Source organism: Empidonax traillii, unplaced genomic scaffold (assembly GCF_003031625.1).
Source record: "Empidonax traillii isolate 1590-97213 ecotype Southwest subspecies unplaced genomic scaffold, ASM303162v1 scaffold1419:size123340, whole genome shotgun sequence".
Taxonomy (NCBI): domain Eukaryota; kingdom Metazoa; phylum Chordata; class Aves; order Passeriformes; family Tyrannidae; genus Empidonax; species Empidonax traillii.
The window spans coordinates 80,106-106,574 of NW_020956612.1; the positions used below are offsets into that span (position 1 = coordinate 80,106).

Genomic DNA, 26,469 nt, shown 5'->3' on the forward strand with positions numbered 1-26,469 from the left:
TTGTTTTCTTAAAACTGCTTTTTCTTGCAAACTGTTCCTCACCTACACATCTTGTTCCATCTTCGTTGAGATGATACCCTCGGCCACAGCTGGGTGAGATTCGCTGGCAGGTGAAAGAGCCGTCGGTGTTAATACAGATCTGCCCGGCTGGGCACGGCGTGTTGGTGCTCAGGCACTCATTGATATCTACAAGAGCACAAGATGCTTTCGTTTGTAACCCTTCAGAGGTTTACATCCCAAGTAACCCTGCAGAGACAGGATCTGCCCATGGCAGAACACAATTATTCATGCCCTTCAGCTTCCCCAATGCAATGCTGCCAGAGCAAAGACTGGGGAGGGGTGAGAAGCACAGACCCCACTGAAAAGCAGTGAAAATAGGGTATAGCACTTGTATTTGTTTCAGAATCTCCCCTGAGCATCCAAAGAGCTGACCAACAATTCAGCTCACCAGTTTAACCCGTTCTGCTTCAGTTTATGGGTTCTGATCCAGCTCTCAGCTCCTACACAAAGATCACAGTCACAAATCCAACAACAAAATCCCCTCAACGTGTAAAATTCACCTGTGAAATTGTTTTGGTAAATATTTTGAGAGAATGCCTTTTGGGGGCCATAACTGCTACAAACTGCTGTGGCTTTGCTGACATCTGTGACAGCAAGTTAACCCCGAGCTGCCGCTGCCCCGGGGCTGCCTGTGGCAGGCACGTGTCCTCAAAGGGCTCGCTGTGCACAGGCAGTGGCCCCTCTCATTTTAAAGGCTGCAATTCTGTTTTCAGCATCAGATTTCACACTACAGGGTATGATATGGTCAGGACAATGAGGGGCTGACAGTGAGCTCCACTTGGCAGCTGCTGCAGCTCAGCCAGTTCCACAAGTCCAAGACCTGCCACGCCGATGGGGGAATCCAAAGGTAAGTTGAGACTTGAAAATACTACTCCAGGGAATAACTGGTAGATTTTCAGGTCACGTTAGACAATACCATTCAGAGTCTACTGGAAACCAGCAGTTCTTAAGTATTTATATAAAGGTTATAATACTGTTTTAGAGAGTCTTGGAAACAAGGCATTAACCTGGCAGACTGTCATCAGTCTTTAAATTAAACTCTCCACGGTGTGTTATAACTGGCCCATCATTCTCATACACAGTAAGGTTCTTGATAGGCTGTAACAGGGGACAGGTCTGGAAAGACCTACGTACCCACAAAACCACGCAGAGAAAGGGTGTAACAGAGGATGTCATAATGACAGCTTTTTATACTGTATATACCCCAGCTAAAACCTTTTGGATAGAGGTAGATAAAATACATCATAAATTCTGTTTCAGATAAAATTCCCAAAGACTCGAGGCAAGTGTTCAAGTGCAGCTGCCTTAGATAACCCAATCTCATTAAAAACGGCAATCTGCTATTTAAGTCTTTTATTTCATCTGCAAATCTTCCCCGTGAGACCAAGCCTGCCTTGAAAGGAGCAGAAAAACCCCAGAGCAGAGCAATGCACAGATGAAGAATGGCTTGAGAAGCTCGGAAATCATGCAGTGAAAGTACAGCTTATCTCCCAGGCAGCACCTGGGTGCTCCCTGAGCCCAGAAACAGCCTTACCGATACAGTTGCCGAGCGCATCTTGTATAAAGCCACTCATGCACTGTAGCTTGGGGCGGCAACGGAAGGATCCTGGAGTATTCTGACAGATAAAATCGGGGGGGCAGTTATGAGTACCAGTCTCACACTCGTCAATATCTGGTACGTCACAAAAAAAAACTGTTAGCAGGGGTGTGGCAAGGGATTTCCATCACAGTTCAAACAACACACAGTTCAAAACGCCCGACAGACTAATGCTCAGCATCCCTGCCTGCAATGCACTGCAGTGAGCAGGAGCAATCTGGCCTGCTGCCTCAACCAGGATCTCAGGGGGGATAACTTAAGGAGGCTTTATTATTTTCCTATTATTTTTATATATAAGGGTGTGTCGGTGCATATTATGCTTTACAAGGCCAGTTCTCACAGCTAAATGATCCAAACTCTTGCAGAGCACCTGAAGCATCACGTTCAGCCTGGATCCAGCACTGTGCTTAGCTTTGAAGTCGGTAAGATTTAATTATCAAAGCGCAATTTTAATTCTAATCTTAGATCCAATGCAGACATTGTTCATTTCTTTCGTAAGTGAATTAATTTGCCTTCATTCTCAACCATATTAAGGTTTGCAGTATCCTTGCATCATTGTGCTTTAATATGCACATAAACATGATTTCTGCTAACTTTAATATTCCATTCCAGTTCAGAATAGACAATGAATATCTGTAAATCAATTACGGTTCAGATGAAGCAGATAAGGCAGACAAGGGCTAATGAGGCTTCATTCACAAATGCAGCCCTGTCCACATAAAAGCAACTAAAATTTCATATTTGCCACCAGGCAATGGAACGAGATCTCCTAAAGCTATTAAAATAAAGAAGCTCTCTGGCCACTGGATGCCTCGGCTTTCCCAGGCATGCAGGTGACACAAAAATAGATGAAATTGCTTAGCCTTGAGCTTTGTAAGACTTGGTTAATGACTGTGGAGCCCATTTTAAGTGTAGGAAGGGTTAACACTGAACTGGGTTCAACAGGGTTCTGCATGCAGGAGGTCTCAGTCATGTTGCTTGGCATTTAAACACCATACGTGAAGATTATTCACTTTATATTTTTACCCTTATTAACATACCATTGATAATTAACATTATTAACATTATCTTATGCAGATAAGAACTTTCCAAGATTAATGGCATGCGGGATTTAGTATCTGTACTCCTTTTTTTCTATCAGAAAAGACTGTCAGTACCTGCCAGTAAGCTATTTGTTGGCCTAAATCTGATGTCACTCAAATCAGCAGCAATGTTACTTCAAAGGGATCCCAGTCAGACCACAATACTTTGCAAAACATTGCCTGATGCTCTGCAGGTTTTGCGGTTGGAGTTTGTTCATCAGCGTTTTTATTCAGTCTGTTTTTCATGACTGATCAGTTCCTACAGTAAAACCTTACTCAGGATTTTGGTTGAGTTATTTTACTCAGCGGAATGAAATTAGTTTATTTACAAACCGTTCTAAGCTCAGGGGGGACAGACTTTCTCATAGTAAAAACCAGTTCCACATCAAATGCAGTTTGCTGCTGATTTCTCTCTGTAAAGGTGGCATGTCAGGTGAACTTATGGATGCACAGAACAGCATCCTTTGAGCCAGACACACCTGGAAATCAGCCACTGTTCTAGTAAAAAAGACTGTTACTCTTGTGGTCAAACATGGCTAGTCAAGACCAGCGCTTTCAGCCCCTTTTTGTTTGGAGGATTCCAGTCTCCCTGCACGGGACATACCTTTGCAACGACTGTCATCTGTCAGTTCGTAGCCGGTCCCACAGCTGGTGTCCCGCTGGCAGCGGAAGGATCCCAACGTATTGACACAGGTTTGGCCAAGCCCACAGCTGTGTGTCCCAGTGATGCACTCATTAATGTCTAGAGTAGGCAAAGGGATTCAAAACAACCAAAGAGAGTAAATAAGAAGCATAAGAAGGGATGAGGTCAAAGGTAACATCATCTGCTCGAGTCTAGTGCAGATGATGTCTCCAGCCATGTCTGAGGGTGTTACAGACGGGCTGTGCATCCATAGTCTGCTGGTGGAGGTGCCAGTGTTTGGACTCAATGATCTTAAGGGTGTTTTCCAAACTGAATGACTCTGTGGTTTGGTTGTAGTGCCCATAGGAACGAGGCAAACTGTCAGAAATCCTTCCCTTGCTCTGCCTCCAGCCTATGGCTGAGGCACTCCCCGAGCTACAAGTTCCAACTTTCTACTTTCCAGCTACTGATGGACAGTTCTTTTGTGCATTTTTTATCTTTGAATGCATAAAGGTGACATCCATGTGGAGCAAATATAGAAGTTCTTTCTTTTTATATTTAGTGCTATTTCAATGTTGATCTGACCAATCATCAATATCTGTTTTATATTCCGAAGTTTGTATATGAGCTACTTAGACTCCACTTCCAGTCAGTGACAGAAAAAAGCTCTCCTGATGAATAACACTTTCCCTCCTAGAACAGCTGTGCAGGACTCATCAATTACTATCTTCTTCTACAACAGAGAACAGGTATTTTATTTTCCTTTTATCCACAACAATAAATTCAAGATCTGCCTCTTCCCCACTCTAAATCCTCCGCATTTTCTACTGATTCTTTCTTAACTTCAACTTCCCACAGTTCTCACTTCAACACTCCAAACCACCTTTTTTATGATCTCACCTCTTTCCCCAGCTGGCATATTCTGATCTCTTCTATCTGGGTATGTTTTGGTCTATTCTTGCCCTTTTAAAAAAGGAATGTTGATACCCAAGGCACTGATTTTATGTGTTACCTTCACAGGTGATACCGTCTGGTTGAAGCTGATAACCAACGAAGCAGGAGCACACGTAACTGGATCCTGTGTCTCTGCACTGCTGAGAGCAGGGCCCACCACCTAAGGGGTATTTGAAACAATCTTATGTAATGAGCAGGCTCTTCACAACAACTGGAACAAACCATTCATTTGCAGGAGAGTTGACAATTTGTTTAGAGAAGCAGTTAACTGAACACATATATACAAAAGAAGGAAAGGACTAAGCACTGAAAGCTTTAACAAATAATACAAGAAGGGTCATTCTTGCAGGCAGAAAGAGAACATAGGGAATTTACAAAAATTTGGCTCATCATTAAAAAAATCTTCCCTTTTCTGATCTTGTTTAAAGATAAATTATTATTAAAAGTGCTTAATATTCTCAAAATAGAGAAAAGGTTATATACTTCCAGCTGGTAGGAGTAAAATATTCACAGTATAGAATTAAAAAAAAAAAACAAAACAAAACAAAACAGAAGCGTTTTTCAGAATGGCTGGACAGGCATCAAACAAGAGGTTTGAGATGGGCACAATCCAAGTGAGCAAATGCAACTATACTACTATATAAATACTTTATAAAATAATTTCTGTAACTGTAGCTATTTCTAATGAGGACAGGGCCATTAATCCACCACAGCAAATAGGCTGTAGGCAGAACTCCTGATTTGCAATTAGCCATAGCAATCCATCTCTTGCAGGCAGCTGATTAACTGACAAATACAGCAACTGCTTACACAAAGAAATAATGCTAGGAAAATATGTAACACATTTTTCCATGTCATCTCCTGTAATTAGCAGCTGGAGACAAGCAGGAGAGGCAGTGTTGGCTCTGCTTTGCTAATGGAGACATTTCCACTCTCTCCAGAGTATAACAGCTGTAGAACACGGAGCACAGTAAATCATCTCTCAACTGGAATACCGGTCTATTAAATTGATTTTATCCTAAATACATTACTGAGTTCTGAAATGCTGGCAGAAAATAGTGAATCACTGCTGCTTTAAGTTTATAGACATGTAAATCACATGTGACAAGCAATAAATCAGAATGCTTAGCAGAACAATATCCCAATCACACATTCTTCCCAGGAGGCAGAAGAGCAGGATTAATGAGGACAGTAGCCACTTTTCTTGCTTTCCTTTAGGTGATGCATCTCAAAAGGAAACAAGTTTCATTTCATATTCAAACACCCTGATCATCCCAGGAGAAGAATAAAAAATGCTCATATTTAATACAGGATCCCATGTCCTGAAGAACCCAGAGGACTCCACAGGTTCAAGGGTGACTGACACCTCTGAGGTATTACCCACTAGAAGTTCAATAAAAGTTCAATGTATAGTCTCAGCTTCAGTGCTGTAAGATGAACTCCACTGTGGGAGACAATGCCTTCCTTGTATTTAGGAACTATTCAGGCATCACAGAATGGCCCACAATTTCTTGGAAAGGCTCTTCCTTCTGTTATTTTTACCCCTAACTAGCTTAGGCAAAAGGTTTTGGTTAATCTCTAGATCTAAGCTGGCTTCACTTTTATTGAAGGCAGTCACAAGGGAGCTGGCTAACAGGACTAGTCACCTGACTTACCTCTGCAGCCATCATGCAGATAAGGATCTTCCTGGTCTAGTTCCTCCTTTGAAATCTCAACTAAAAAGAGAGGAGATAGGCATTAGAGGAGAAAGCACTTTTATTCTCAAGGTAAAATGTTGTGTTCTTGGGACTCAGACCAGGGTTTTGGATAAACCAGGACAGAATTAAAGAGCATTATTTACGTATTTTACAGGTATTTCATACTCAAATTTGGCATTCAAATGCACATGGCCATGGGGCATTTTCCATCTGACTGATTCCATGTGAAAGTCATGCTGTGATCGTAGATTACAGATGGACTGAGATCCTCAAATGCAGGTTCTTAACATTAGGCTTTGAACCAGAGCTTAACCTCATTTTCATAAGACATGTTGTTGAGGCATGCTTGGCTTCCACTGACTTTATAGTAGCTTGGGGTACTCACAGATTTAATGAAAATCAGATTAACCTCAGTTATTTATTTAGACTTCATTCCAAAAAGAACTCCACACCCAACTTCTGGGCACCCACTTATGGCATTCTTTCAAATACACTTATATTCTTAACCTGGAGAGGTTTGATCAGTAGTACTTGTGCCACGTGCAGAGTTTGTTCTGTCCACATGGAGGACATCAAAGGGCTGAACACATCCACTGCCTGAACCCACAGCTTGCCCAAAGGAATGCTCATGGACTTCCTCCAATGGGCACAACAAACTCAAGATGCTTGTCCAAAAAGCTGCCCTGGAAAATGAAGCCTTCGTGACTAACAACGTGTCTGTTCGAGCTGCTTGTTCTGCCTTCCTGCAGGCAATTTTTATTGCCAACAGGGTTATTTGACATCTTGTTTCTTAGTTGCATGATGAGGACATTGTCCTGCCCTGCTTGTGGGCACAGCAGTGCCACAATAACCACACTACCAATGGCTGCTGCATGTGCCACGTGCCCACAAGGGTGAGCAGGGAGATACTCACAGCCATGCTCCTAATTCTGCATTTTCAGGTGTTGACATACTTCTCACATCATCGAGACACACTGAATATGGAAATTTTTGTCATTAGCAGAGTGGTTTGAGAACAAGGGATCTACCAGCACTCAAGCATTTCTGAGTGGGTGAGATGCTATTAAAAACTGATAGCTCGTTCTCAGCTTCCAAGACAAGATCATTAGTTGCCAAAATAAGCTATCTTACATTTAAGTTCTGACACCAGGAACTAAGTAACCACTTTGCAGCTCTTTTAGCCTTTTACTTCCAACAACAGCATTTCAGCTTTCACTAGCAAAAAAAAAAAAAATGAGCTCCAAAATATGAATCATTAAATTAGTCAGATGAGATGTCAAGTTAGAGGAATTCCAACAGAAATGATTTAAATACTCCTTGCACTCCTTTTGTGCCTCCCTCTTATAAAGTCTGCAATAAAATACCTTGCTGTTTTTTAGGAGCATCATCGCTGATGGACAGATCAATGCCTTCTGGGCCTTTCCCACAGCAAGATCTGAAGACAATTCCACACTGGTGTCCCATCTTCGGGTTGGGGTCACAACTCTGTCCTTGAACTTGGGCGGCCTTTCCCAGCAAACAACAGTAACAACACGTCTGTTAAAAGAAAATAAAACATATTAACCAAGTCAAATCATAGCCCTGACCAAGGTTAGTGTTACCAGGTCATACAGAGAAGCTATTTCGCTCTGAAAAGCACAGTCAAACATTGATTGGGAGCATCCCAGTCCTGCCATGGCTTCCAGCAATAACACATGGTCCTCCTCTTCCAGAGCTACTGAACTACAGCCCTGGAATACACCACGGGAGTGAGCACAGGACAAGTTAATCCCATGGAGGTTTCCTCTGATTTCAAGTTGAGGAGATACTGCTAATCTGTTCTGGTTTTTTCCTTGCTGTTAGAAAGCAGCAAAAGCTCTCTGCAACTGGTGTCTGCCAATTGCTACTGTCACGTGAAAGCAGAATTAAGCTTTTATTATTAATTTTGTTCTCCCAGACTCTATTTTGCTTGAAGAAAATAACCTGCACCATTAAACAGAGCAGATGTTTGTTTGGTGGGATGGCTCCTCACCACCCACTTCTGTTACTTGGTTCTCCAACTACTTCCATCCAGTGGCAGACGCTCCAGTTTTATCACTATTATGTCTGGGATTATTCCATCTTTTCTGGCTTTTCTGGATGCCTTTAGAAATAAATACTTGATGATCTCTTCCAAGAGTTGCAACATTGCTCAATATTTATTCTAACACGTCAAGCAATTCCCTGAGGCGTCCTTCTCAAGGTTTGTAACATCTGACTATAATTTCGTTAGATTTTCAATTTTCACCAGCATAAATTAAAAGACAAAAATGAAAAGTGAGTTGAAGATTCATTATTTGACTTACGCTTGCATATTTTTAATAACCAAATCTTATTTAAGCTGTTGAATACAGCTGATGCCTTGCCAAATTTTGGTATTGCATATTTCTAGATATCCTCACTGGCTTCTGCTGTCAGGCATATGAATTGACTCAGTCTGCTTCTTAGTCTTGTCACAGGAGGTTCAAACTGGGAGTTACAGACTTTCTCCAGATATTTTTAAGGAGTGATCATTAATCTTGCCATTCTTGAAGTGCTGAATAGCCTTTATTTTTTTCAGGTTGAGCCACCACTTGAAAGACCTCAATGTCCACCTGATGTGAAATGTGGAATACAGAGCTTGCTGAGTCTTGCAACATCTGCAAGAAACTGTGTCTTCAGTTAACTGACTATGTGCCCTGTCCCGTTTGTTCAGCCTATATTTGTTCTAACTGCGCACGAGGCGTCTTGGTTTAGCAGCTTGATAACGACAATAATTGACGTCGCTATCCCACAGCCAAAATTATCTGGACATGGAAAGCGTCAAATGTTATCTTCACTGATGTTTTTCTTAACTGGGTTTTCCTATTGACCCCAGACTCTGTTTCAGTTCAGTTCTGGAGGTGTTTGCAGCCGATTCCCAAAGCCTGCCAGCTGCCTGGAAGCCAGTTGTGATGAGCATCACCCATCTGCTAGAACTACCACTGCCTTCATGGATGGGACAACCTCAAGATGGAGTTGTTACCACACCCTTCCACTGCCTGCAAGCCTCTGCTTCATATGTGACCCCAATAATAATACCCCCATTATTAGCAAAATCCTGTGCAGCTTCAAAGCCATGCCTTGCTCCTCACTTTTGGATAGACAGCTGTGTCCTACCTGAAATCCCGTTATCCCTTGCCTGCCATCTCACAGGAAGGATTATAGATGAAAGGAGCAAAGTCACATGCGAGAAATCTGAAGATTTATTTTTGGTGTGATTAGGAAGTGCCTGAAATTGCTTTGATTAATAAGATCTCTTGATTAGTTAAAGTTTTTATTGAACTTAGGTTCTTGATTATTTAAAGTTCTTACTAGTTAAACAGTTCTTATTATTTATGTTCCCACATAAGTCAGCAGCTCTGAAGGGTGAATCCTGTGCTAAGTCTGCCTTTGGGATCTGTCCACAAGAGGTCTCTCCCTTGCTGAAATCCAGACAATATAACTGGGAGATGCTACAAGAAACAGACTGGAAAACCACAAATAACTCAGCAGAATTTTTCAGGGCTTTTGAAGAGCTGAACAAAAACTAAAAATATGTTCAACAGTCCAAAGCGATAAAATTTTTGTGCTCACCTAATTTACACAACTGAAGTGTCCCTGACAAAACTTGCAAGATAAGGATGTATCCCAGTCTTTGAAAAGTATTTAAGACAAATTTTAAAGGTGGTCAAATTTCTAGAAGCTTCACTCCTTTCTGCAGGGCTGTTGTGGTGGGAACTTGCATAAAATCAGTTCTACATCTCCTATACCAGCAACAAATCTGGAAATCGATCCTTGTCATTTGATGAAGATTTTAAAGATTAGTGATTCATTTTGCATTCCTTTTTTTTTTTCCCAAGGCTGGAAAAGCTCTGCTTCCAAACAAGCAGAGAGAAAATCCTGCCCAGCATTACCTCTGCCTGCCACCTTTACTGTAAAAGCTGAGGCAAGTGTTTTCAAAATATGGTCTTTTTATCTTCTTTCCAATCTCAAGTTTTGGACTCAAAGGAAAGATTAGCTGCCTCATTTGCTGCAAAGTGCTGTGATTAATCCTACTAATTGAATCACTAAATCATTCTTTCTGCTTCCTTGAAGGAGACAAAGAAGATCCAAAAGATTTTCTATGCGGCCTAAGCTAAATGAAAATGGACCAAATCAAGCAAAACGAGATTCAAGCCCATGAGAGACAGGCTTGGTGTGAATGTAAAAAGCTTGTTTACCACAGCAGGGCCCAAGAGCCAGACATTGTGTGTCTCAAGGTCGTCACATTCAAAATGTATTTAACAGAAGAAATGATGAATTGTTCACTGATATTAGATCGTAATTCATCTATGTCCATCATGGATCAAAGGGTTACCTTTAAAGTTACTCTTACAGCCACCTCAGGGAAGCTGTTAAATGTAGGATATTCCTGTTAGGGAGTGGGAGGGCAGAAGGTGGCTCACAAAGGTTCATTAACTCTGGCCATGTTTATACCAGTAAATTAAAACAGGCACAGAATGTGAGCTCGGGGCATTACCCCGCAGTCATCTGTGGTGTTTAAATATCAGCAAGCTGTAATGGCAATGACCATCCCCTCAGACAATGCTGAGGCGTATTTTGGGGTCAGCCCAGTGCAACCAGGGCTCCCACCAGCCCTCCCGCACCGTGTGATGCAGGGAAGGACATCAGCCACGTGACAGCTGTGCCGAGCCACTGCCTACCATCTTTTTGCCTGCCATTTATTGAAGGGTTTTATTTTAGCTGAATGAACCATTCAGCATCTCTGAGCAGTAGGAAGAACTAAAACCAGTCTCATCTATTTTCAACACCACTGAAAGAAACCCACAGTAGGACCAGAGATGTTCAGGACTGGGTCATGGGCAAAGTCCTGGCCCTACTTGTGGAACTTTCTTCCAAGCACACTCTGCAGAGAGGTGTAACTATGCTCCCTTTCAAGCAACGAGAGACAAAGACAGTAATAAAGGCAGAGGGCAGGGCACAGATCAACTGAAGATGCCAAGGACAGGCATTTTTATTCTGATGTCACATGCTGGTATCACAGGCTGGTGGATGTCTCCATCCAGCTGTAAATCAAAGTCATGTTCACTTAGGGCACTTACACAAGCTGGAATTATAAGTACCCTGAAAGGATTAAGTGCAGTCCTACCCCTCTGGACCACCAGTATTGAAAACCACTGAGTGTGACCTTGGGCTGTGAAGCTCTAATGAAAGCTGATGTCTGAAAAGCAGCTGAGCTTCTCACCCACCCCTCCCTGCAGCACTGATGTCTTCTTTTCATGCACAAGTGGTTTCCTGGCCAATTACCCATTTGAGACTTTCCACCCCTTTGCACTCTACCCTGTGCCTCTGCTAAAATGCCATGTGACAGCCTGCTTCCCAGAGACAGGGAGCTGCTTCCCAGAGACAGACAGGCACAGAGTGAACAGCCTTAGCAGAGACACGAGGTGCAGGTGGGGAAAAACTGTTTGTGTGCAGCAAAGTCCGCTGACCTTCAGGGCCAACCCTTCACACAGTCAACACCACTTCTGGAGGATGAACAGGAGTGGCTCTGATGTCTCACCTTGAAGTACTGGGCCTCGCAGGTGGAATTTTCAGCTGTATGTGAGTCGCACTCCTCGCGCACGTTGGCGAATTCCACCCCGTCGGAACAGGCCTGCTTCTCCAGCTGGCTGCGGCAGCACTGCTCCTGGCTCATGCTGGGACACGGTGGGAGCAAGGGGAGAGAAATGGCACACAGGGGTCAGCAACAGGCACTGCAACCTGACAATCAGCACCTGAACCAGTTACAGCTCCTGTGGGAATGCAGTCACATCATGAAGATATTCTCTGGCACCAACAGGTAAAGCGTGTGGAACGAAGACCAGAGCATTGCTCTGGGGAACAACTGGAGACAACGGGGAGAAATGAAGATACCAAGGGAAGTCCCAGGGAGAAACTGCTCATGAAGTCACTCCATTTTAGCTCAGTGTCAGTGAATAAATTGGAAACTCCTTCTTGTAGGAGAAAAAATCTGCACGAGGAGGCTTTAAACTCCTCCAGTCCTGTTGCTACTGCCCCCTGAATGCATAGCCCAGTGAAGATCTCTCTCCACTCTGTTTTTATGGGTAACTCTGCTTTGTTAGGTAGCTTTGTGGGTGAGGCATTTCCACTGCCACCTTCTGTTACAGACACCGGGAAACAGAGAAAAAAAAATAAAGAGTAACAAATCAGATTACACATACAAGGATACAAACATATCCATGTGTTTTGTGGTAACCTGAATTCTCTAAAAATAAATGTTACCTGAGTTGGTAGGGGGAAACTATCCCAAATCCAATTCAAGCTTATGGATTCTATTTATAGTACAGCAGGGGCACCTGAAAAGCATGACCTGGTATGTTAGAGCTCTGTAAAAGAAAACCCCTACAAATGCACTATTATACCCATCCTATACAACTTACAGACCAACAACACTGAACACATTATTTTTGCTGGTAAGAGCATCCACTCTTTCCACCCCACCTCAACTCTAATTATTTGAACTCAGATTATGCATCTCTGCACAGGGGTGAGGTTGTCAAGCTACACTTCCCAAGATTCCTAACTACTATTTATCGGATTGCACACGAGTCCCTTCCAACCCAAGCCATTCTGTGATTCCACAATTCCATCATTAGTAATGGTCTGACAGTGCAGTTCTCACTTGGACAAAAACAGCTCTGAGATTTCAATGCATAGGAACAAAACCCAGGATCAATTCATGAACAAATCATTCAAAAACAGACTCTAAAGTCACAGCAAGAAGTCAGGCCCAGGACAGTAACTTTATTTGGCAGGATATTTGAAGGTTTTGATATTTGATTTGGTTCCAGTTTGGAAGAATATGTAGCTTTTTTGTTGCTGAAATTCCCTCTGAAGCAGAATTTCCATTCCCTGCCCAGCTCCGGGGTGGTCTGACTGTCAGGGCTTTGGAAGCCTCTAAAACCTGAACTGCAGGCCCAAGAGTGTGGGAGCTGAGACTTTCCAACTCCCTTAGCCCTGCAGGTTCTGCTCAGGAGATATGTTAGCCCCAGACAAGCAAACAAACAAACAACAGCCTTTCAGGAGATCTGTTTGATTCCCAGGGTGCCTCTCTGTTTTCAAACACAAGCCATCTCTTTGAAATCCCTGACAAATTGGCAATTTCAACCAAAACAAGAAAGTTTCTTACAATGTTTCCCACAGCTGTATTCCTAAGTCATGTGGCCCACCCCAACTGTAATAAGGAATTAAGCATCAATCGAATAATAGATTAAAATACCATTTGTTCATTCTCAGAACAACAACAATAAAATCACACTTCATTGGATGGTTTACAATATTGGCCTTTAAAAACAGAGAAAGTAGAGCAGCACTTTCCTGTGAATTTTTTTTTTTTTTTAAATTATTCTTAAGATTCAAAAAAGCCAAAGGCTGCCTTTTCCTTATCTGCCTGAGTTAAAACACGCAACAGAACTTCCCTGAAAATAAACAGGTATTCACAATACGGCTGAAATCATAAAACATTAAATATTGAATCTCCAGGAGCATGAGGCCTCATAGCTGACACTCACTCAGGATATTTCAAGCAAAATCATGCATCTCAGAAAGATGAGTTTTATTCATGGCTTACTAGTGAACAGACATCACTCAGACACAAAAAATCCTTCTTCTCTGTTTCAGATGTTGATCTAAAATTAAAGTTATTTTATCTCTAGATAATTTGATTAAAAATCAAGTTAAGAAGTCATGTTTCATAGTCTCATTTTACTTTTGATTAAAATTTAACCAATGTTACAGATTTTCATGGAGTTAATTTCCAGGTGAAAATCTACATGCCCATTTACCTCCACAATCTTTTCACATTTATTATCCTCCTTCCCAGAGGACAAACTCCTAAACCATTATAGATCTCAGAATCACCTGTTTTTTTCTTTCCTTCCCCCCCCCCCAAAAAGCATTAAAATTTTACTTTGCTCTGAAAACAGTTTAATTTCATTAACCCCTGCCTGCCTCCCACTTACTTCAAGCTTTGTCAGTGCTATTCATGTGCAGACTGGAAGGTCTTGGACAAACTATTAAAATTGAAAACAATGATTTTGCAAAAACAAGCCAGGTCTTCCACCCTCAGATTCCTCAGTCTGCATTCCTGCAACGCTAATTATAAATAATGTTATTCCCTGTGTAACTCCAAGAGGACTTTACACAGTGTCAAAGGCATGCAATTCCCATATGGAGATACGCTGTTTCTGGCACGGGAATCAAGTTCGCTTGCTAAGAGCTCTGGGCAGGGGAAACTCTTCAGTTTGAAAGGAAGAAGATTTATTGGGCAGGTTGAGTTCCAGAATGAAATGGCAGCTCTTTCCAGCTGCTGTGAGTTTAACCACGCCACGAGGAAATGAATGAATGGGCAAAGAACTGCTGCTCTGACAGCCAGGACATTGCTCATGAAAACTCCACACTGGTATTTACTGAGTCACGGAGTCACAGAGATAAACACTGTCACTGTCCAGAGTGAGAGCACCAAGAGAGGAACTCATACCTGGGGCGAGAAACCGCAGTAGGAGATTGCAGAGCTTTGAACCCAGAGCCTCGTTTCAGCCTGAACACCACGGTCTAACAGGGACCAGATGGATCTCAGAGCCCACGTGCACTTCAGGCAGGCTGGCTCACCTCGTGCAGGACAGGACAGCGATCGTGTCTGCAGTTTGAACTGCACCACACTCAGCAAGGGACACTCACACAGCTGGCAAGTCCTTCAGGAACCACAAGAGGCTCTGGGGGAAAGGACTCTAAAGAGATGTTGGGACCCAGACCTGTCACCCTGTTTCTGGGTCACACAGCAGATTCCAGAATAACAGTGCTTGAGAGGAAAGCCTTCCTTCCTTCACTGTGGAAGGAATTCTCCCCCGTGAGGGTGGGGAGGCCCTGGCACAGGTCACCCTGAGAAGGTGTGGCTGCCCCATGCCTGGAAGTGTCCAAGGCCAGGTTGGACAGGCCTTGGAGGGCACAGGGGGAACTTGATGGGCTTTAAGATCCCTCCCAGCTCAAACCAGTCTGGTATTCTATGACTGCTATGGATGTGTTTTAAATGGTTGGGAAAAGGTCAAGGTGGTGCAATTCTAACTCAACAGGACAGCTGGCAAGCAGGGGGCTTGCTTTGAGGGAAGGACTGAATCTGAGACACTGCTAAGTTATGACAGTTCTAAGCACATGACTCAAAACCAGCAGGTAAATTCTTGTGAAGCATGTCAGGGAAGGCACTCACATCTGATCTGTCCTGTTAGCACAGCCCTGGCACAGTAACTGCACTAAATCCCTCATACTACAGGAACTGTATCAAACCTGCTCCCTTCCCAATGCGCTTTCCCCTCACATTCAGCTCTGAGCCTCACAAACTGAGCTGAGACACACAGGATGAGTAACTCCCCCCTGGATTTCCACCACACTTTTCTAGAGCCCTCAGAGCCAGATGGTCAATGCTGAGCTGCACTGGAGGTCAAGGGATCCCAGCTGGGGTTTAAACAACCACATAAATTCTGACACCTGCCCCCAGCAGCTCCCACTGCTGCAGGTGTCTAAATAGTCACACTGGCACCAGCCCAGACCTCAGCAAACACAAGGAACTGGGTTTGTTCCTGTCTCTGTGCAGCAGGAATAAATTGCTGAGGGAATCGTGCTCCCTCGGGGCTCTCTCTGGCTCCAGTCACACCAGCAATTAGGAGTAGAATTTGGCCCTTAATTTTGTGTCTGAAATGCCATCACAAGGTGAAAATGGCATCCTAAAGTGATTTTTCTGTTCCTCTCACAGCTGTGCCAGCTTGCAATCATAACTGGAATAAAATAATATTGCCATTAAAGAAATTACCCCAAGGTGCCAATTTAACTTACTCTTTTTTAGAGTGAAGCCCAGCTACAGGAGGAGCTATGTTTTTTTTCTTGTGCAGCCATGAACAAATGCAACTGAAACACATTTATCAGCTTCAGGTGTTGTCAATAATTGTTCATATCTCCCACAGAATATGTGCCTTTTATTTTACTATTATAATTTTCTTAATTACACCTCAGTTATGTACAGAAGCTAGAAGAAGCATTTAGTAAGCTTTTTTTCAGTTCCTATGAAGTCCTAGGGAGTCTCTAAAATGAAAATCTTTAGAAGAATAAATAAAATTTACAGCAGAATAACAACTCACATTAATCAAATGATCATTAAATCATCAAGATTCTTGCTCCCAGATTGTTCAATAAACTTGGTTTCCTGTTTTGTCTGTAACTCTTATAACACTTCAAGTATTTCCTAAACTGGCACTTTAGTCCTATCTGTCAATTCTTCTGTGTAAGAGGCTGCTCTCAATGCCAGTGTAAATGCAGAAGTCAGAAAACATGGACAGGCTTGCCTGGAAGACAAATTCTTTCCGTAATAAATATCAATCCAACACTTCTACAATTACCAAAGTTAAATCACTTTGCAATCCACTTGAATGGGCCGAGGGGGGAGAAAAGAAAAGCGCTTAAAATACCAAGTTGTCTGGGAAGCTGACCCTCCAACCACCAATCACACATTGTGAGCTCCACTTGTTAAGTGTAACAAGCGCATGCAACAGCAAAACTAACACAAACTATCATTGATAAAAAAAAAGGGAATGACACAACCATGAGAGAGATGCAGTAGAACCAAAATCTTACCGTGCAAGTGATTTTAACATTTAACTTCATTACTTCATTTGGTAGATTACCGAATTAGTATCCTATCAATTATCAACAGAAATAAGAAATCTGTTTATTAACTAAAAGGTACTGTTTTCTACAGTCAAATACATTTCATAGAATCCTAGAATGGTTTGGGTTGGAAGGGACTTTCAGGCTTCATTCCAACCCTGCCATGGCCAGGGATACATTCCACTAGCCCAGGTTGCTCCAATCCCTGTCCAGCCTGGCCTTGGACACTTCCAGGGATGGGGCAGCCACAGCTTCTCTGGGCAACCTGTGCCAGGGCCTCCCCACCCTCGCAGGGGAGAATTTTTTCCCAATATTTAACCTAAATTTCCCCTTTCAGTGTGAGCACACTGTGAACTGATGACCCCATTAAAATGTGCCCCATTTGAAAAGGAACACAGGAAGGATTGTCAAGAGAACGTGCTGTTACATAGATTACTCTCTGTTTTCAGATGGAACTGAAACATGGAAACACAAAAAGGTAAACTGTATCTGAATACATATAACACATAACTACTGTACCTGCATTCTCTGGACTCGGATATCAGCGGCAGAGAAGCACACATTCTGTTTTTGTTTGCCCATTCCACACCCTTGTCACAGCATTCTTCCACTGACAGCTCTGTAGAAAGAAAACCACAACAGTCTATTTATTAAAACTTTGCATCTGCCTGTTAACCCTCTCCTAAGCAAGAACAGGGCAGCCAGACCCAAGGCAGCCACGGCCAAACCAAGCTCCTGGCAGCACCTTGCAATAAGCCCAATTACTACAAAATGTGGCAGCAGCAATATGCAACCTTTTAAAATCCTGAAGAATGCAGGATAAATCAGTGATATTAGAGACAGCTGAATCTCATTACAAGTAAATCTGTGAAACTAGTTTTTCCTGAGGTTATTCTCCAAGTAATCTGTTTTATGCAAAAATATGCCTGTAAATGCCAAAGTATTGTAGAGAGGGACAAAAAGTATATGGTATTTTGATCACTTAACATATGACAGAAAAATTAATCCAGATACCAACTTACACCAAACCTGAACCTAAGAGGAAAAGCACATTGAAGACAATTATTTCTGTAGAGTGTATTTTTGCAAGTCTTTAATTTAATAAAACTGAATACTGTTAATGAACTGACAAGCACTACAGGTTTGCTTCATATTCCAAGTGCAAAAGTTCACTGCACAGCAGGTGTATCAGAACTTGGAATAAAACAGGAGTCACATTTTCCTATTAATTATCTTGTAGTCTGAGCACCAAACAGCTCCTTGTGTAACAAATACACAATGTGTGTAAAAAACCCCTGTGATTATCCAAAGGGACAGCTTTCTAATGGTTTCTCTGTGTTTCATAAGTTTTCTGGCTGAGGGCCCTGCCAGGCTGCTCCCAGGAGTGCTGAGGGATGACACTGCCAGGCCTGATTACCTGAGAGCTCACGGGGAACCAGAGAAGTTCCTCGAGAACGGGAGAGAACAAAGGCCTCCCTGACTTCAAGGACAAGAGAGAAGATCTGGGAAACTACAGACTGGGCAACCTCTTACAGAATCATTCGGGTTGGAACAGCCCTCCCAGCCCATGAATTTGCTCAACTGGCAGATGTTCAGATGTGGGGAAGGAAAAAGCAGCTGAAAGCAAGTAGAGAAGATAACTCAGGGTTTTTTTTGCAGGGAACAACTTGTGTTCCCAACTAGTGATTACAATCCTAGGATTCAAAGCACAAAGGAAAAAGTTAAATGAGATTTTAAGATGCATCAGTCATCTTGAGGTAGGTACTCTTTTGTACAGTCAATTGTACGGTGTAAAGCTCTTGGGTCCTGCACAGAATTCTGGCTTTAAGAAAGATTACATCAAAATGGAAAATGAGTAAAGAAAGATTAGGAGGAGGGCCAGGGGAATCAAAGCCCTGTTGTATGAGGAGAAACTGGGAGAAACAGCCCAACCTGTGAAAGGATGTGGGTCCTGTCAACAAATATTACAGCAGTAAACAATCCAGATCATGGGATCCAGAAAAACAAACATTTTAGTAAGAAAATAATGAAATGGAATTACATTAAGTGTTAGTTTATAAGAGAGTTCTGTACTCTGTGACCCAGGTCACCCTTCTACTCTTACTTAAATATCCAAAGTAAGAGTCAAAATTCTGTCATTACTAAGTCAAAGCAGTATTTCTCCTGAATCCCTCCGTGTGTCCAGAATCCATGCCAGTGTCTGAAAGCGAAATGCAGTTTACAATGCTACAGAGAAAATCAGTCTAGTAAATAACCATCTGCCTGTGGTGAAAGCCATGCATTTGTGTCTGAGCTCTTCTCTGGGAATAGGGACCCTGTCTGGGGCTCTCTGGCTGACAAACATCATATGCATCACATTTCATACAATGGGTTGCAAATAACCATGTTTTTAGTGCTGCTGTCTGCAATCAATCTTAACTGTGTTGAAAAATGATACACATTTAACTCAAGTGCAGAGCTGGCTGCAGGATTTTGAAGGGCTTTGTAAAAAATGGTCTTTGGCCAAGTTCCTCCCCAGAAGGACAATCCCTGGCTCTGGACACCAGTTCTTCTCTCCAAGCTCTGGCAACACACCTCCACTCCAACGAAATAACTCAAGAATTCAAAGCAGGCCAAGCTAAGCAAGTTTGTCTGTAAGAGTCCATCCAGACAAAGGAGGATCACAGAGAGTTAGCTGAAGGAGAACTGTGGTCCAGGCTCATTGTTTTGGTGACATCACAATTCATATCCTCCAAAGGTCCTGCCAAAAATCTCCTGAGAATAGAGTGAAGTGAAAAACAAGCAGTAAAAAAGGACTCCACCCTCAAGTCTATTCTTCTATAACATAGCAATTAAACAGCGAAAAACATTTTCTCTTGGCTTTGCAGTTGCTCTAAAAATTGTAATTTGTGGGCAAATCCCTACCCTTTCCATTCTCAGAAAGTGTGTGAACCAGAAGTGATTCTGACCATCTGGGCATTCAGGGTTGTTAATGAGTATTTAGGAACAGGCCCCTTATCCTCCCCTAGCTGTATTTTTCCAGCATAGTGGACTCAACTGCACACACATGCATATTCATGTTGTTCCCAGCTGGAAACCTTTGGGCAAGCAGTTCATTCTGAGGCCACCTGTGCCTCCTGACACCCTCTTCAGGGAACCAACAGCACAGGGGGCTACAGACTGCTCCTTCAGGGTGTGCAGGGGATGGCGCAGTGGGAGGCAGATGGCAGAACTGCTCTGATTACAACATCTCGAAGAATCTCACTTTCTGAGCAGAAAAGAATGGCTGTTTTTGCTCTGGCTGTGACCCTGTGTCTCAGAGCAGCTGATGGCTCGTGGCACCCCTCACAGCTGGAGCAGGCATGGCCAGTCTGCTCTTCTGAACCTGGTGCTCCTTCAAGGATTCTGCCAACTGCACAATGTGTCATGCAAATCAGCCAGAGAACTCCCAGGCACCCGAGGGAGAACGCCCTTCTGGGAAAGGCTGGTGACACTGTCTATGCTCAGCTGCAATGTGCCCTTTTATTCAGAAGGGGAAGTTGTGACATTCAGGAATACGCTGGCTGGTCCATTTTGTAAATTTGAGAAGCACTTGTTCAGCTTTCTGGTTTCACAAGACAGAAAAACATACTAACCCAGAGCTCTGGTTAGATGGCAGCACGGTGACTTCCTTTTCTAGATACACTTATTTTGCATGCTAAAGGACTAGTTGAGAAAACCCGAGTTTATTTTGGATAAAATCCAACACAGCTTTATCACCACTTTGTCCCTTTACCAAAGCATGAGCAGCAGGGCATCCAAAAGAACTCGAGCTGTGTTGTGCAGTGACAGCGAGGACGCCTGTCCTGATGGGAATGTGGAAGTGTGTGTTGGATTCCCAGGGAGATTTCCAGAGTCTCGGGAAGAGGACAGCAGAAACACAGCTGGAACTCAGCTCTCTAATTTTACAAAAGCTGTCACGAAGAAAAGCTACCAGATAAGACACGATTAAGGCCACAATTGTTCAAACATTTTGTGTGCATGATGCATCCCATGGGCTGGCTCTGAACTATGCACACAGGCACGATGTGTACGAGCATATGGTTGCTTTAAAAAAAGGTAGATTGCTAATCTTAACAGGATTGCCATGCTGTGTGGGAGTTCAAAGCAAGAAATGTGGTTAATATCTGCATAACCTTAGACTTCTATGATGTAATAATTGCTTATTCAGCTGCTGCAGTGAATATTTTCTGCAAAAGGAAGATAAGCTTAAGAATGTTACCCAAAAGCATGATTCCTGGAACGAGAAACCCTGAATTGCTTCTGGGAATTGTGCAAAAAATAAGCAGAAGTAAAAAGGACTGGATAAACTTCATGGCAATAGCATTCCAGGTAGATGAAAAAGGGACAGATTTTTTAGGTAACAATCTACAGTAGCAGCTATTCTGTACAGTTGCCTCTGATGGAAAGGTCTATGCACAGTCCAGGATTGGATAGCTGTTCATTACTCAGTGCTGATCCATGGAACAGTTATCCATCTGAAGCTGGTACCAAACCAGAGCTACACCTGGGCCTAGATGGGCTTTCCAAGGTAGTGCCAGCAAAGTTTGCCATTTCTTCAGGGCAGTCACTGATGTGACCCTCACACCCATCAGCTTCCCAGCCCCCATAACCAGCTGTGGTTGGGTACGGGTTTGAAACTGAGTCCAGGTCAAGGGGTCAAAGTCCCACCTCCTTATTAAGGTGTTTCAGTCTTTCAAGCGCATTAATCGATGAAGTTTGTAGGATGTGGTTCAGAGCTTGTCCTTCGCTCAGTTCCCTCTGTCAGAGGCTCAGCACAGTGGAATGTGAGGAAACAGAACGTGATTCTCACTCCTCAGCATACGAGGATCCAGGCAGCAGATGGACCCTGTGAGAGCTCAGCACTACTCCAGCACATTTCACTAACAGTAGGTCAGCCAGAAATTTTGGAACTCGTGATTACAACACACATGTATTGGTTTAGGTTTCCAGTAAGAAAATCGCTTGCAACATTCCCTGTGTACCTTTTTGATAACACCTTTCCTGTCCTGTCATGAAAACTCTCTCACTAGTGATGCTCATCCATCTAACTGCCAGATGAAAAAAGCCTAAGCCTACTTATAGGATTTGTCAAAATGACAAACTGGCCATCCATAATATTCCCAGTCACATTCTTTGTCTTCCAGCCTCCCTTTACATCTGTACTCTCACAAAACCACAGCAACTGCACATCCCTTTGGCCAAGGCTCCACTTTGCTTGAGGTTCAGGGCAAAGTCATCTTGGCCTGATCTGCTGCACCAAATCAATCATTTCTTGAACAATGACACCTGGACAAGCCAGCAGCTTTTGTAGCAGGCACAGCAGTCAAGTGCTGGCAGCTGGGATTTGTAGTCTTGATTTTCTGGCTGTTCTTACAACAAGCCGTGGAAATGCTGTCTCTGGCAATGCAAACACACTCTGGCTGGCCACTTAAGGCATCACATAGACCCAGAGACATGTTTAGACAAGAGGAAAGCCAGCTGACTTCAAAGATCCAACTGCTAATAGACTGATATGATAAATCCAGCTTTGCTGCATCTTGATCTTGTGTGTAAACCCAGGGATTAGGCACATAGAGTAAGGAAAAGGGGGAAGGAGACCTGAAACAATGAAAGACAAAGACATACAACAGAAAATCTGGCCTCAGGATTCCCTGAAACAAATAGTTTGAATTGGAAGTAAAGGAGTAATGCAGGAAAACATTACCACTGTTCATGTGAGATGATCAGAGTATGTGCTGGATCTCTTGGGACTGGAGTTGGAATGAAGATGCCCCTCTTCCATTTTGTATGCAGGGAAAGAAGTCAAGTGAAGAGCAGCCTTTCTTTTTCTGCAGAGACTTGCTGGTTCACCTCAAGGCTGTTCACCAAAAGTGCCAAAGCACTGCTGGGGTATGAGGAGCAGGCACAGCTACGCTGTGGCACCAGTGTCCTTTGGACAGTAAGATGTTCTTAGTCCTTCCACTCCATTGGTCTCTACAGGTTAAAAACTGTAACAGCTTGAACTTCACGACAAATTCATGAAGCTTGGAGCCAGGATGCCTCTCCCCTGACACACACAGCAGCACAGGCTGCTGTCTCCAGTGGCTGTGTTGTAGGATGCAAGGCTGTGTTCCTCACCAGCTGTCCCTCTCCTCTACTGCTCTAGTCTACTGTTTGCCCTCAGAGAGGGCCTGTGACAAAGGGCTTCTCTCTTCCAAGTGAGGAGGTCATTTTGGAGCTTTATGGACTGATAGACAATCCCTCAGTTTGTGTGCTGCTAAGAAATTGGATATTATCTCCAAATACCCCTAAAGGGTTTGAACCTTTCCTTTCAGAATCAGTCCCAGGGTGAATACTTCAGGACAGCTGAAATCACTGAAGAAACCCAGTTAGCACAGTAGGTAAAGCAGCAGCACCCTGAAGGAAATGCCTGCTATGTTAGTGTTTTGTGGTGGGTTTGAAAACAGCCAACATTTTACTGGAAATTTTCTTAGGTCTGGAGAACACTCATTTATGGGGAATGTGGCTCTGGTAGCACCAGCAGTGGCCATCACACAGTTAGGGGGATTTTTCAGATACAGCCAAACCTCATTTTATGAGATATCTGTTTGCAGTTTATAAAAGAAGTCCTTAAAATCTTCCATGGCAATAGCTGGTGATGAGGTTGCTGCTCTGGCTGGTGCTAAGATCAGGCCTGAGGGAGGCAAAGCTATGCTGCAACACCCCTCATGTTCTCTAGCAGGGAAAGCAAGTGGTTTTCTGTGGGGTTTTTTGTTTTGTCTCAGGTCTAATAAAAAAATCTTCCAAAAAAAGTAGTTAACTGGCTACTACAAATTACAAAAGACAGCTCCATCTATTGCAGGAATAAGGCATCATATATATATATGTATATGTATCAAAATGTCACAAAGGATAGGGATGTACAAGCCCTCATAAGGTTATCTTGTCCCACCCACTACTTTCAGGCAGAAGTGGTAAAATCAAGTCAGTTGTAGGCAGTTCTATTTAGTTGTTCAAAACAATATCACGTGAGGCTGACTCCCAAACCTGTCTAGGCAATGTGTCCTTGTTCCTCAACACTTTGTGCATTCAGCAATGACAGAACATTTTTAATAATATATTGCCTCCCTGTCCTCTCCAAAAGCCCATTCCAGTTCCTTCTATTCCCACTACCTCTTATACCCAGGCTCTTACACCCAGCCTGCTGTGCACCTGAAAACCGCTGCTTCCCCTGATGTCCTTGCTGGGAACAAATTCATTTCCACTTTTTCACCCTTCTGGATAGGTTATTTTTTGGGCTTCCAGGAGGAGGCCAAAGACCAAAAGATATTAAGACTGGAAGAATGAAGACTGTTCTGAAGATTTCTAGAGGATATAAAAATACTGAGAGAATTGGAGTGCACTGAGTCAGCGGTGTGTAAACAGCTCAGTGCATGTCAGGGCTGTCCCAGGCTTTACATACCCACAAGAACACAGAAACAGAGGGTGCATTCACAGCTCCAGAGGACACAGCTGGCCTGAAGAACCCAGACTCACCAAGATGACATGGAAGGATGTACAATAAAGATTCATGATTGGAAGAAAAACTGATCTTCCTGACAAGCACACGCTAAACTTTATCCTTCACCCCTCCCTGTATGAGAATATCATGCAAATAATGAAATTACTTCACAGGGTGTTGTTAGAAAAAGTGCCACTTCAGGCTTTCTCATTTAAGAACAAATTTTAATCTTCTCTTGATTTCTCATTTCAATCTTAGAGAAAAAAAAAAAAAGAAGAAGTGTGATTAGAAAGTTTTATATAAGGTGTTACACTTAACCTATTGCTAGTCCTATTTATTTGTATCAGGGCCATGACCCAAAATGTTCTGCAGTAAACAACAGTCTTTGGATAAACCTTACAGAGCTTTGGATTGAGTCCAAGTATATGTATATATTCAAATTAAAGCTGAAATAGGAATGAAAATATGAGAGAGCAGCACGCCTCAGAATATCAAACATACATGCTCAAGCAGTCCTATATTTTCTCATGTGAAAGGGTTACAGGAAAAATATTTTCACACTGGGATTTCTCTGTTTTCATCTGACCAGAAAATTAGTTAGAATAACTATGCTTTTACATACTGCCAAGGTGAAATGGATCTACTCTGTAGGCAGCATGCTTATTGGGGAATGATGAAAGATTCTGATATTCTACCACTGCTATGTTTGAAGGATAGTCTGGAAACACTAAGCAGATGGCATAAAATTTATAGCACAATGGGTCGAGGTTCAAGTATGGAAAGAACCACAGACTTTACAGAGCAGGGAGAAAATAAAGATCCCTTTTAAAGATCCCTCTTTTTTTTTTTGCATACAATTATGTAGCAATGCTTTGGGGAAAGTTTCCTTTGGAGAAAACATCACTAGAACTCTTACAGGAGATTGTCCTCATTACAGTTATCTGTACTAAGTGTGGATATCTAGTTCTCCCAGGTTCTCTGCCTAGGTACCGATATTTGAAGTCCCCAGTACCTGAAATTCAGTCCCTGACAAGATCAAAGCTGGAAGATTGCAGCACTTCCGATGGATGTAGTATTTGCACAGCATATCCTCTCAGCGCTTAGTAAATCCTTGGAAAACACCTACAAAGCTGGAATATACCAGACAAAGCATTTCTATGTCTATACATTTGCTTCAGCATTGATACAAAAGATCCTTTTGGGTATTGCTTTCTTTATTACTAAGTTTAAGGTCTCAATCCCGATTTTAGCAGGACTCAAAACGAAACCCTTCGGTGGGGAACATATTTGTACCCTTGTGCAGCACAGAATGTTTGTGGAGTAACCCAGAAATCAATGTACATCCTCTGCCTGTGTGCTAAGCAGCCAAACCTTCATCAGCTTTCTTTGAATGAAAATCTTCCATTAATCTGATTACCTGAAAAGAATTTGAACGCCAATCCCTGAGAATCTAGAAATTTACTTTCTTCTTAAGATCCAGCAGCCAATTCTCAACTCTTTGAAGTCTAAATAGGTTATAGTAGGTACAGAGCAGAGCCAAAGTACTCCTGAGTGATGAGGAAAAATAGAAGTGTCACTTGTTTTAAAAAGTGACGGCAAGAAGCTTCACAAATTGCCTGAGCCAAAGAACTGTGGTATATTCAGGAGAGCACCAGCCTGGGAGATGCTTTAGAACTCTTGATCTGTTGTGTCCTGTTGATCAGAGATGACTTTCAACACAACTTGCACTGCACTGTCCCTGTGTCTCACCAAAGATAGTTTCAGCAGGACAAGAGTCCTGCCCAAGTCTGATGAATCAGAGGCAGGGGAATGTCACAGTTGTCCCTCACTGCACACACCCTGTCACTGTAAATCACCCACTATATCAATGTTGTAGGGACTACTTGACTACTCCTTCCCTAGGGACCTGACATTATTCTGAGCATTTCTAAGCTCCTTTTTACTCACAAAATATTATGGCCAGTGATTCTTGACATTCTCCTAGGGCCCTTCACTGATCTGTACTGACCCTTTCTCTCCTTTACGCTTTTTGTGACTTCTTCCTCTCTTTTCCCTCTTGCTTCTGACAACTCCTCTGTGGACTTCTTAGTGGACACTCTTTCTGTTCTTTTTCACCCTCCAATCTTCTCAATCTTCTGCCTCCACTTCCACATCTTATCTTGGAGTAATGTTATCCACCCTCCCAGTTTAATTATGTGTGATGACTTAGCTATTGAAAT

General features: G+C 42.8%; 1 protein-coding gene across 5 annotated transcripts in view; it reads right to left on the reverse strand.

Annotated features, from left to right (window-relative positions):
- FBLN1 (fibulin 1) overlaps positions 1–26,469 on the reverse strand; it is a 60,146-nt gene that overhangs the window by 30,261 nt on the left and 3,416 nt on the right. For 4 of the 5 annotated variants that reach the window (XM_027907215.1, XM_027907212.1, XM_027907214.1 and 1 more), the window contains exons 2-9: positions 17,269–17,368; positions 11,594–11,729; positions 7,377–7,548; positions 5,971–6,030; positions 4,374–4,475; positions 3,344–3,481; positions 1,595–1,732; positions 43–186 (exon numbers count right to left, since the gene is read on the reverse strand). In XM_027907215.1, the coding sequence (XP_027763016.1) occupies positions 43–186; positions 1,595–1,732; positions 3,344–3,481; positions 4,374–4,475; positions 5,971–6,030; positions 7,377–7,548; positions 11,594–11,729; positions 17,269–17,368 (990 nt within the window). Of the gene's footprint in view, positions 1–42; positions 187–1,594; positions 1,733–3,343; positions 3,482–4,373; positions 4,476–5,970; positions 6,031–7,376; positions 7,549–11,337; positions 11,391–11,593; positions 11,730–17,268; positions 17,369–26,469 lie in introns of those variants that run through there. The other variant, XM_027907216.1, reaches the window with a different exon arrangement.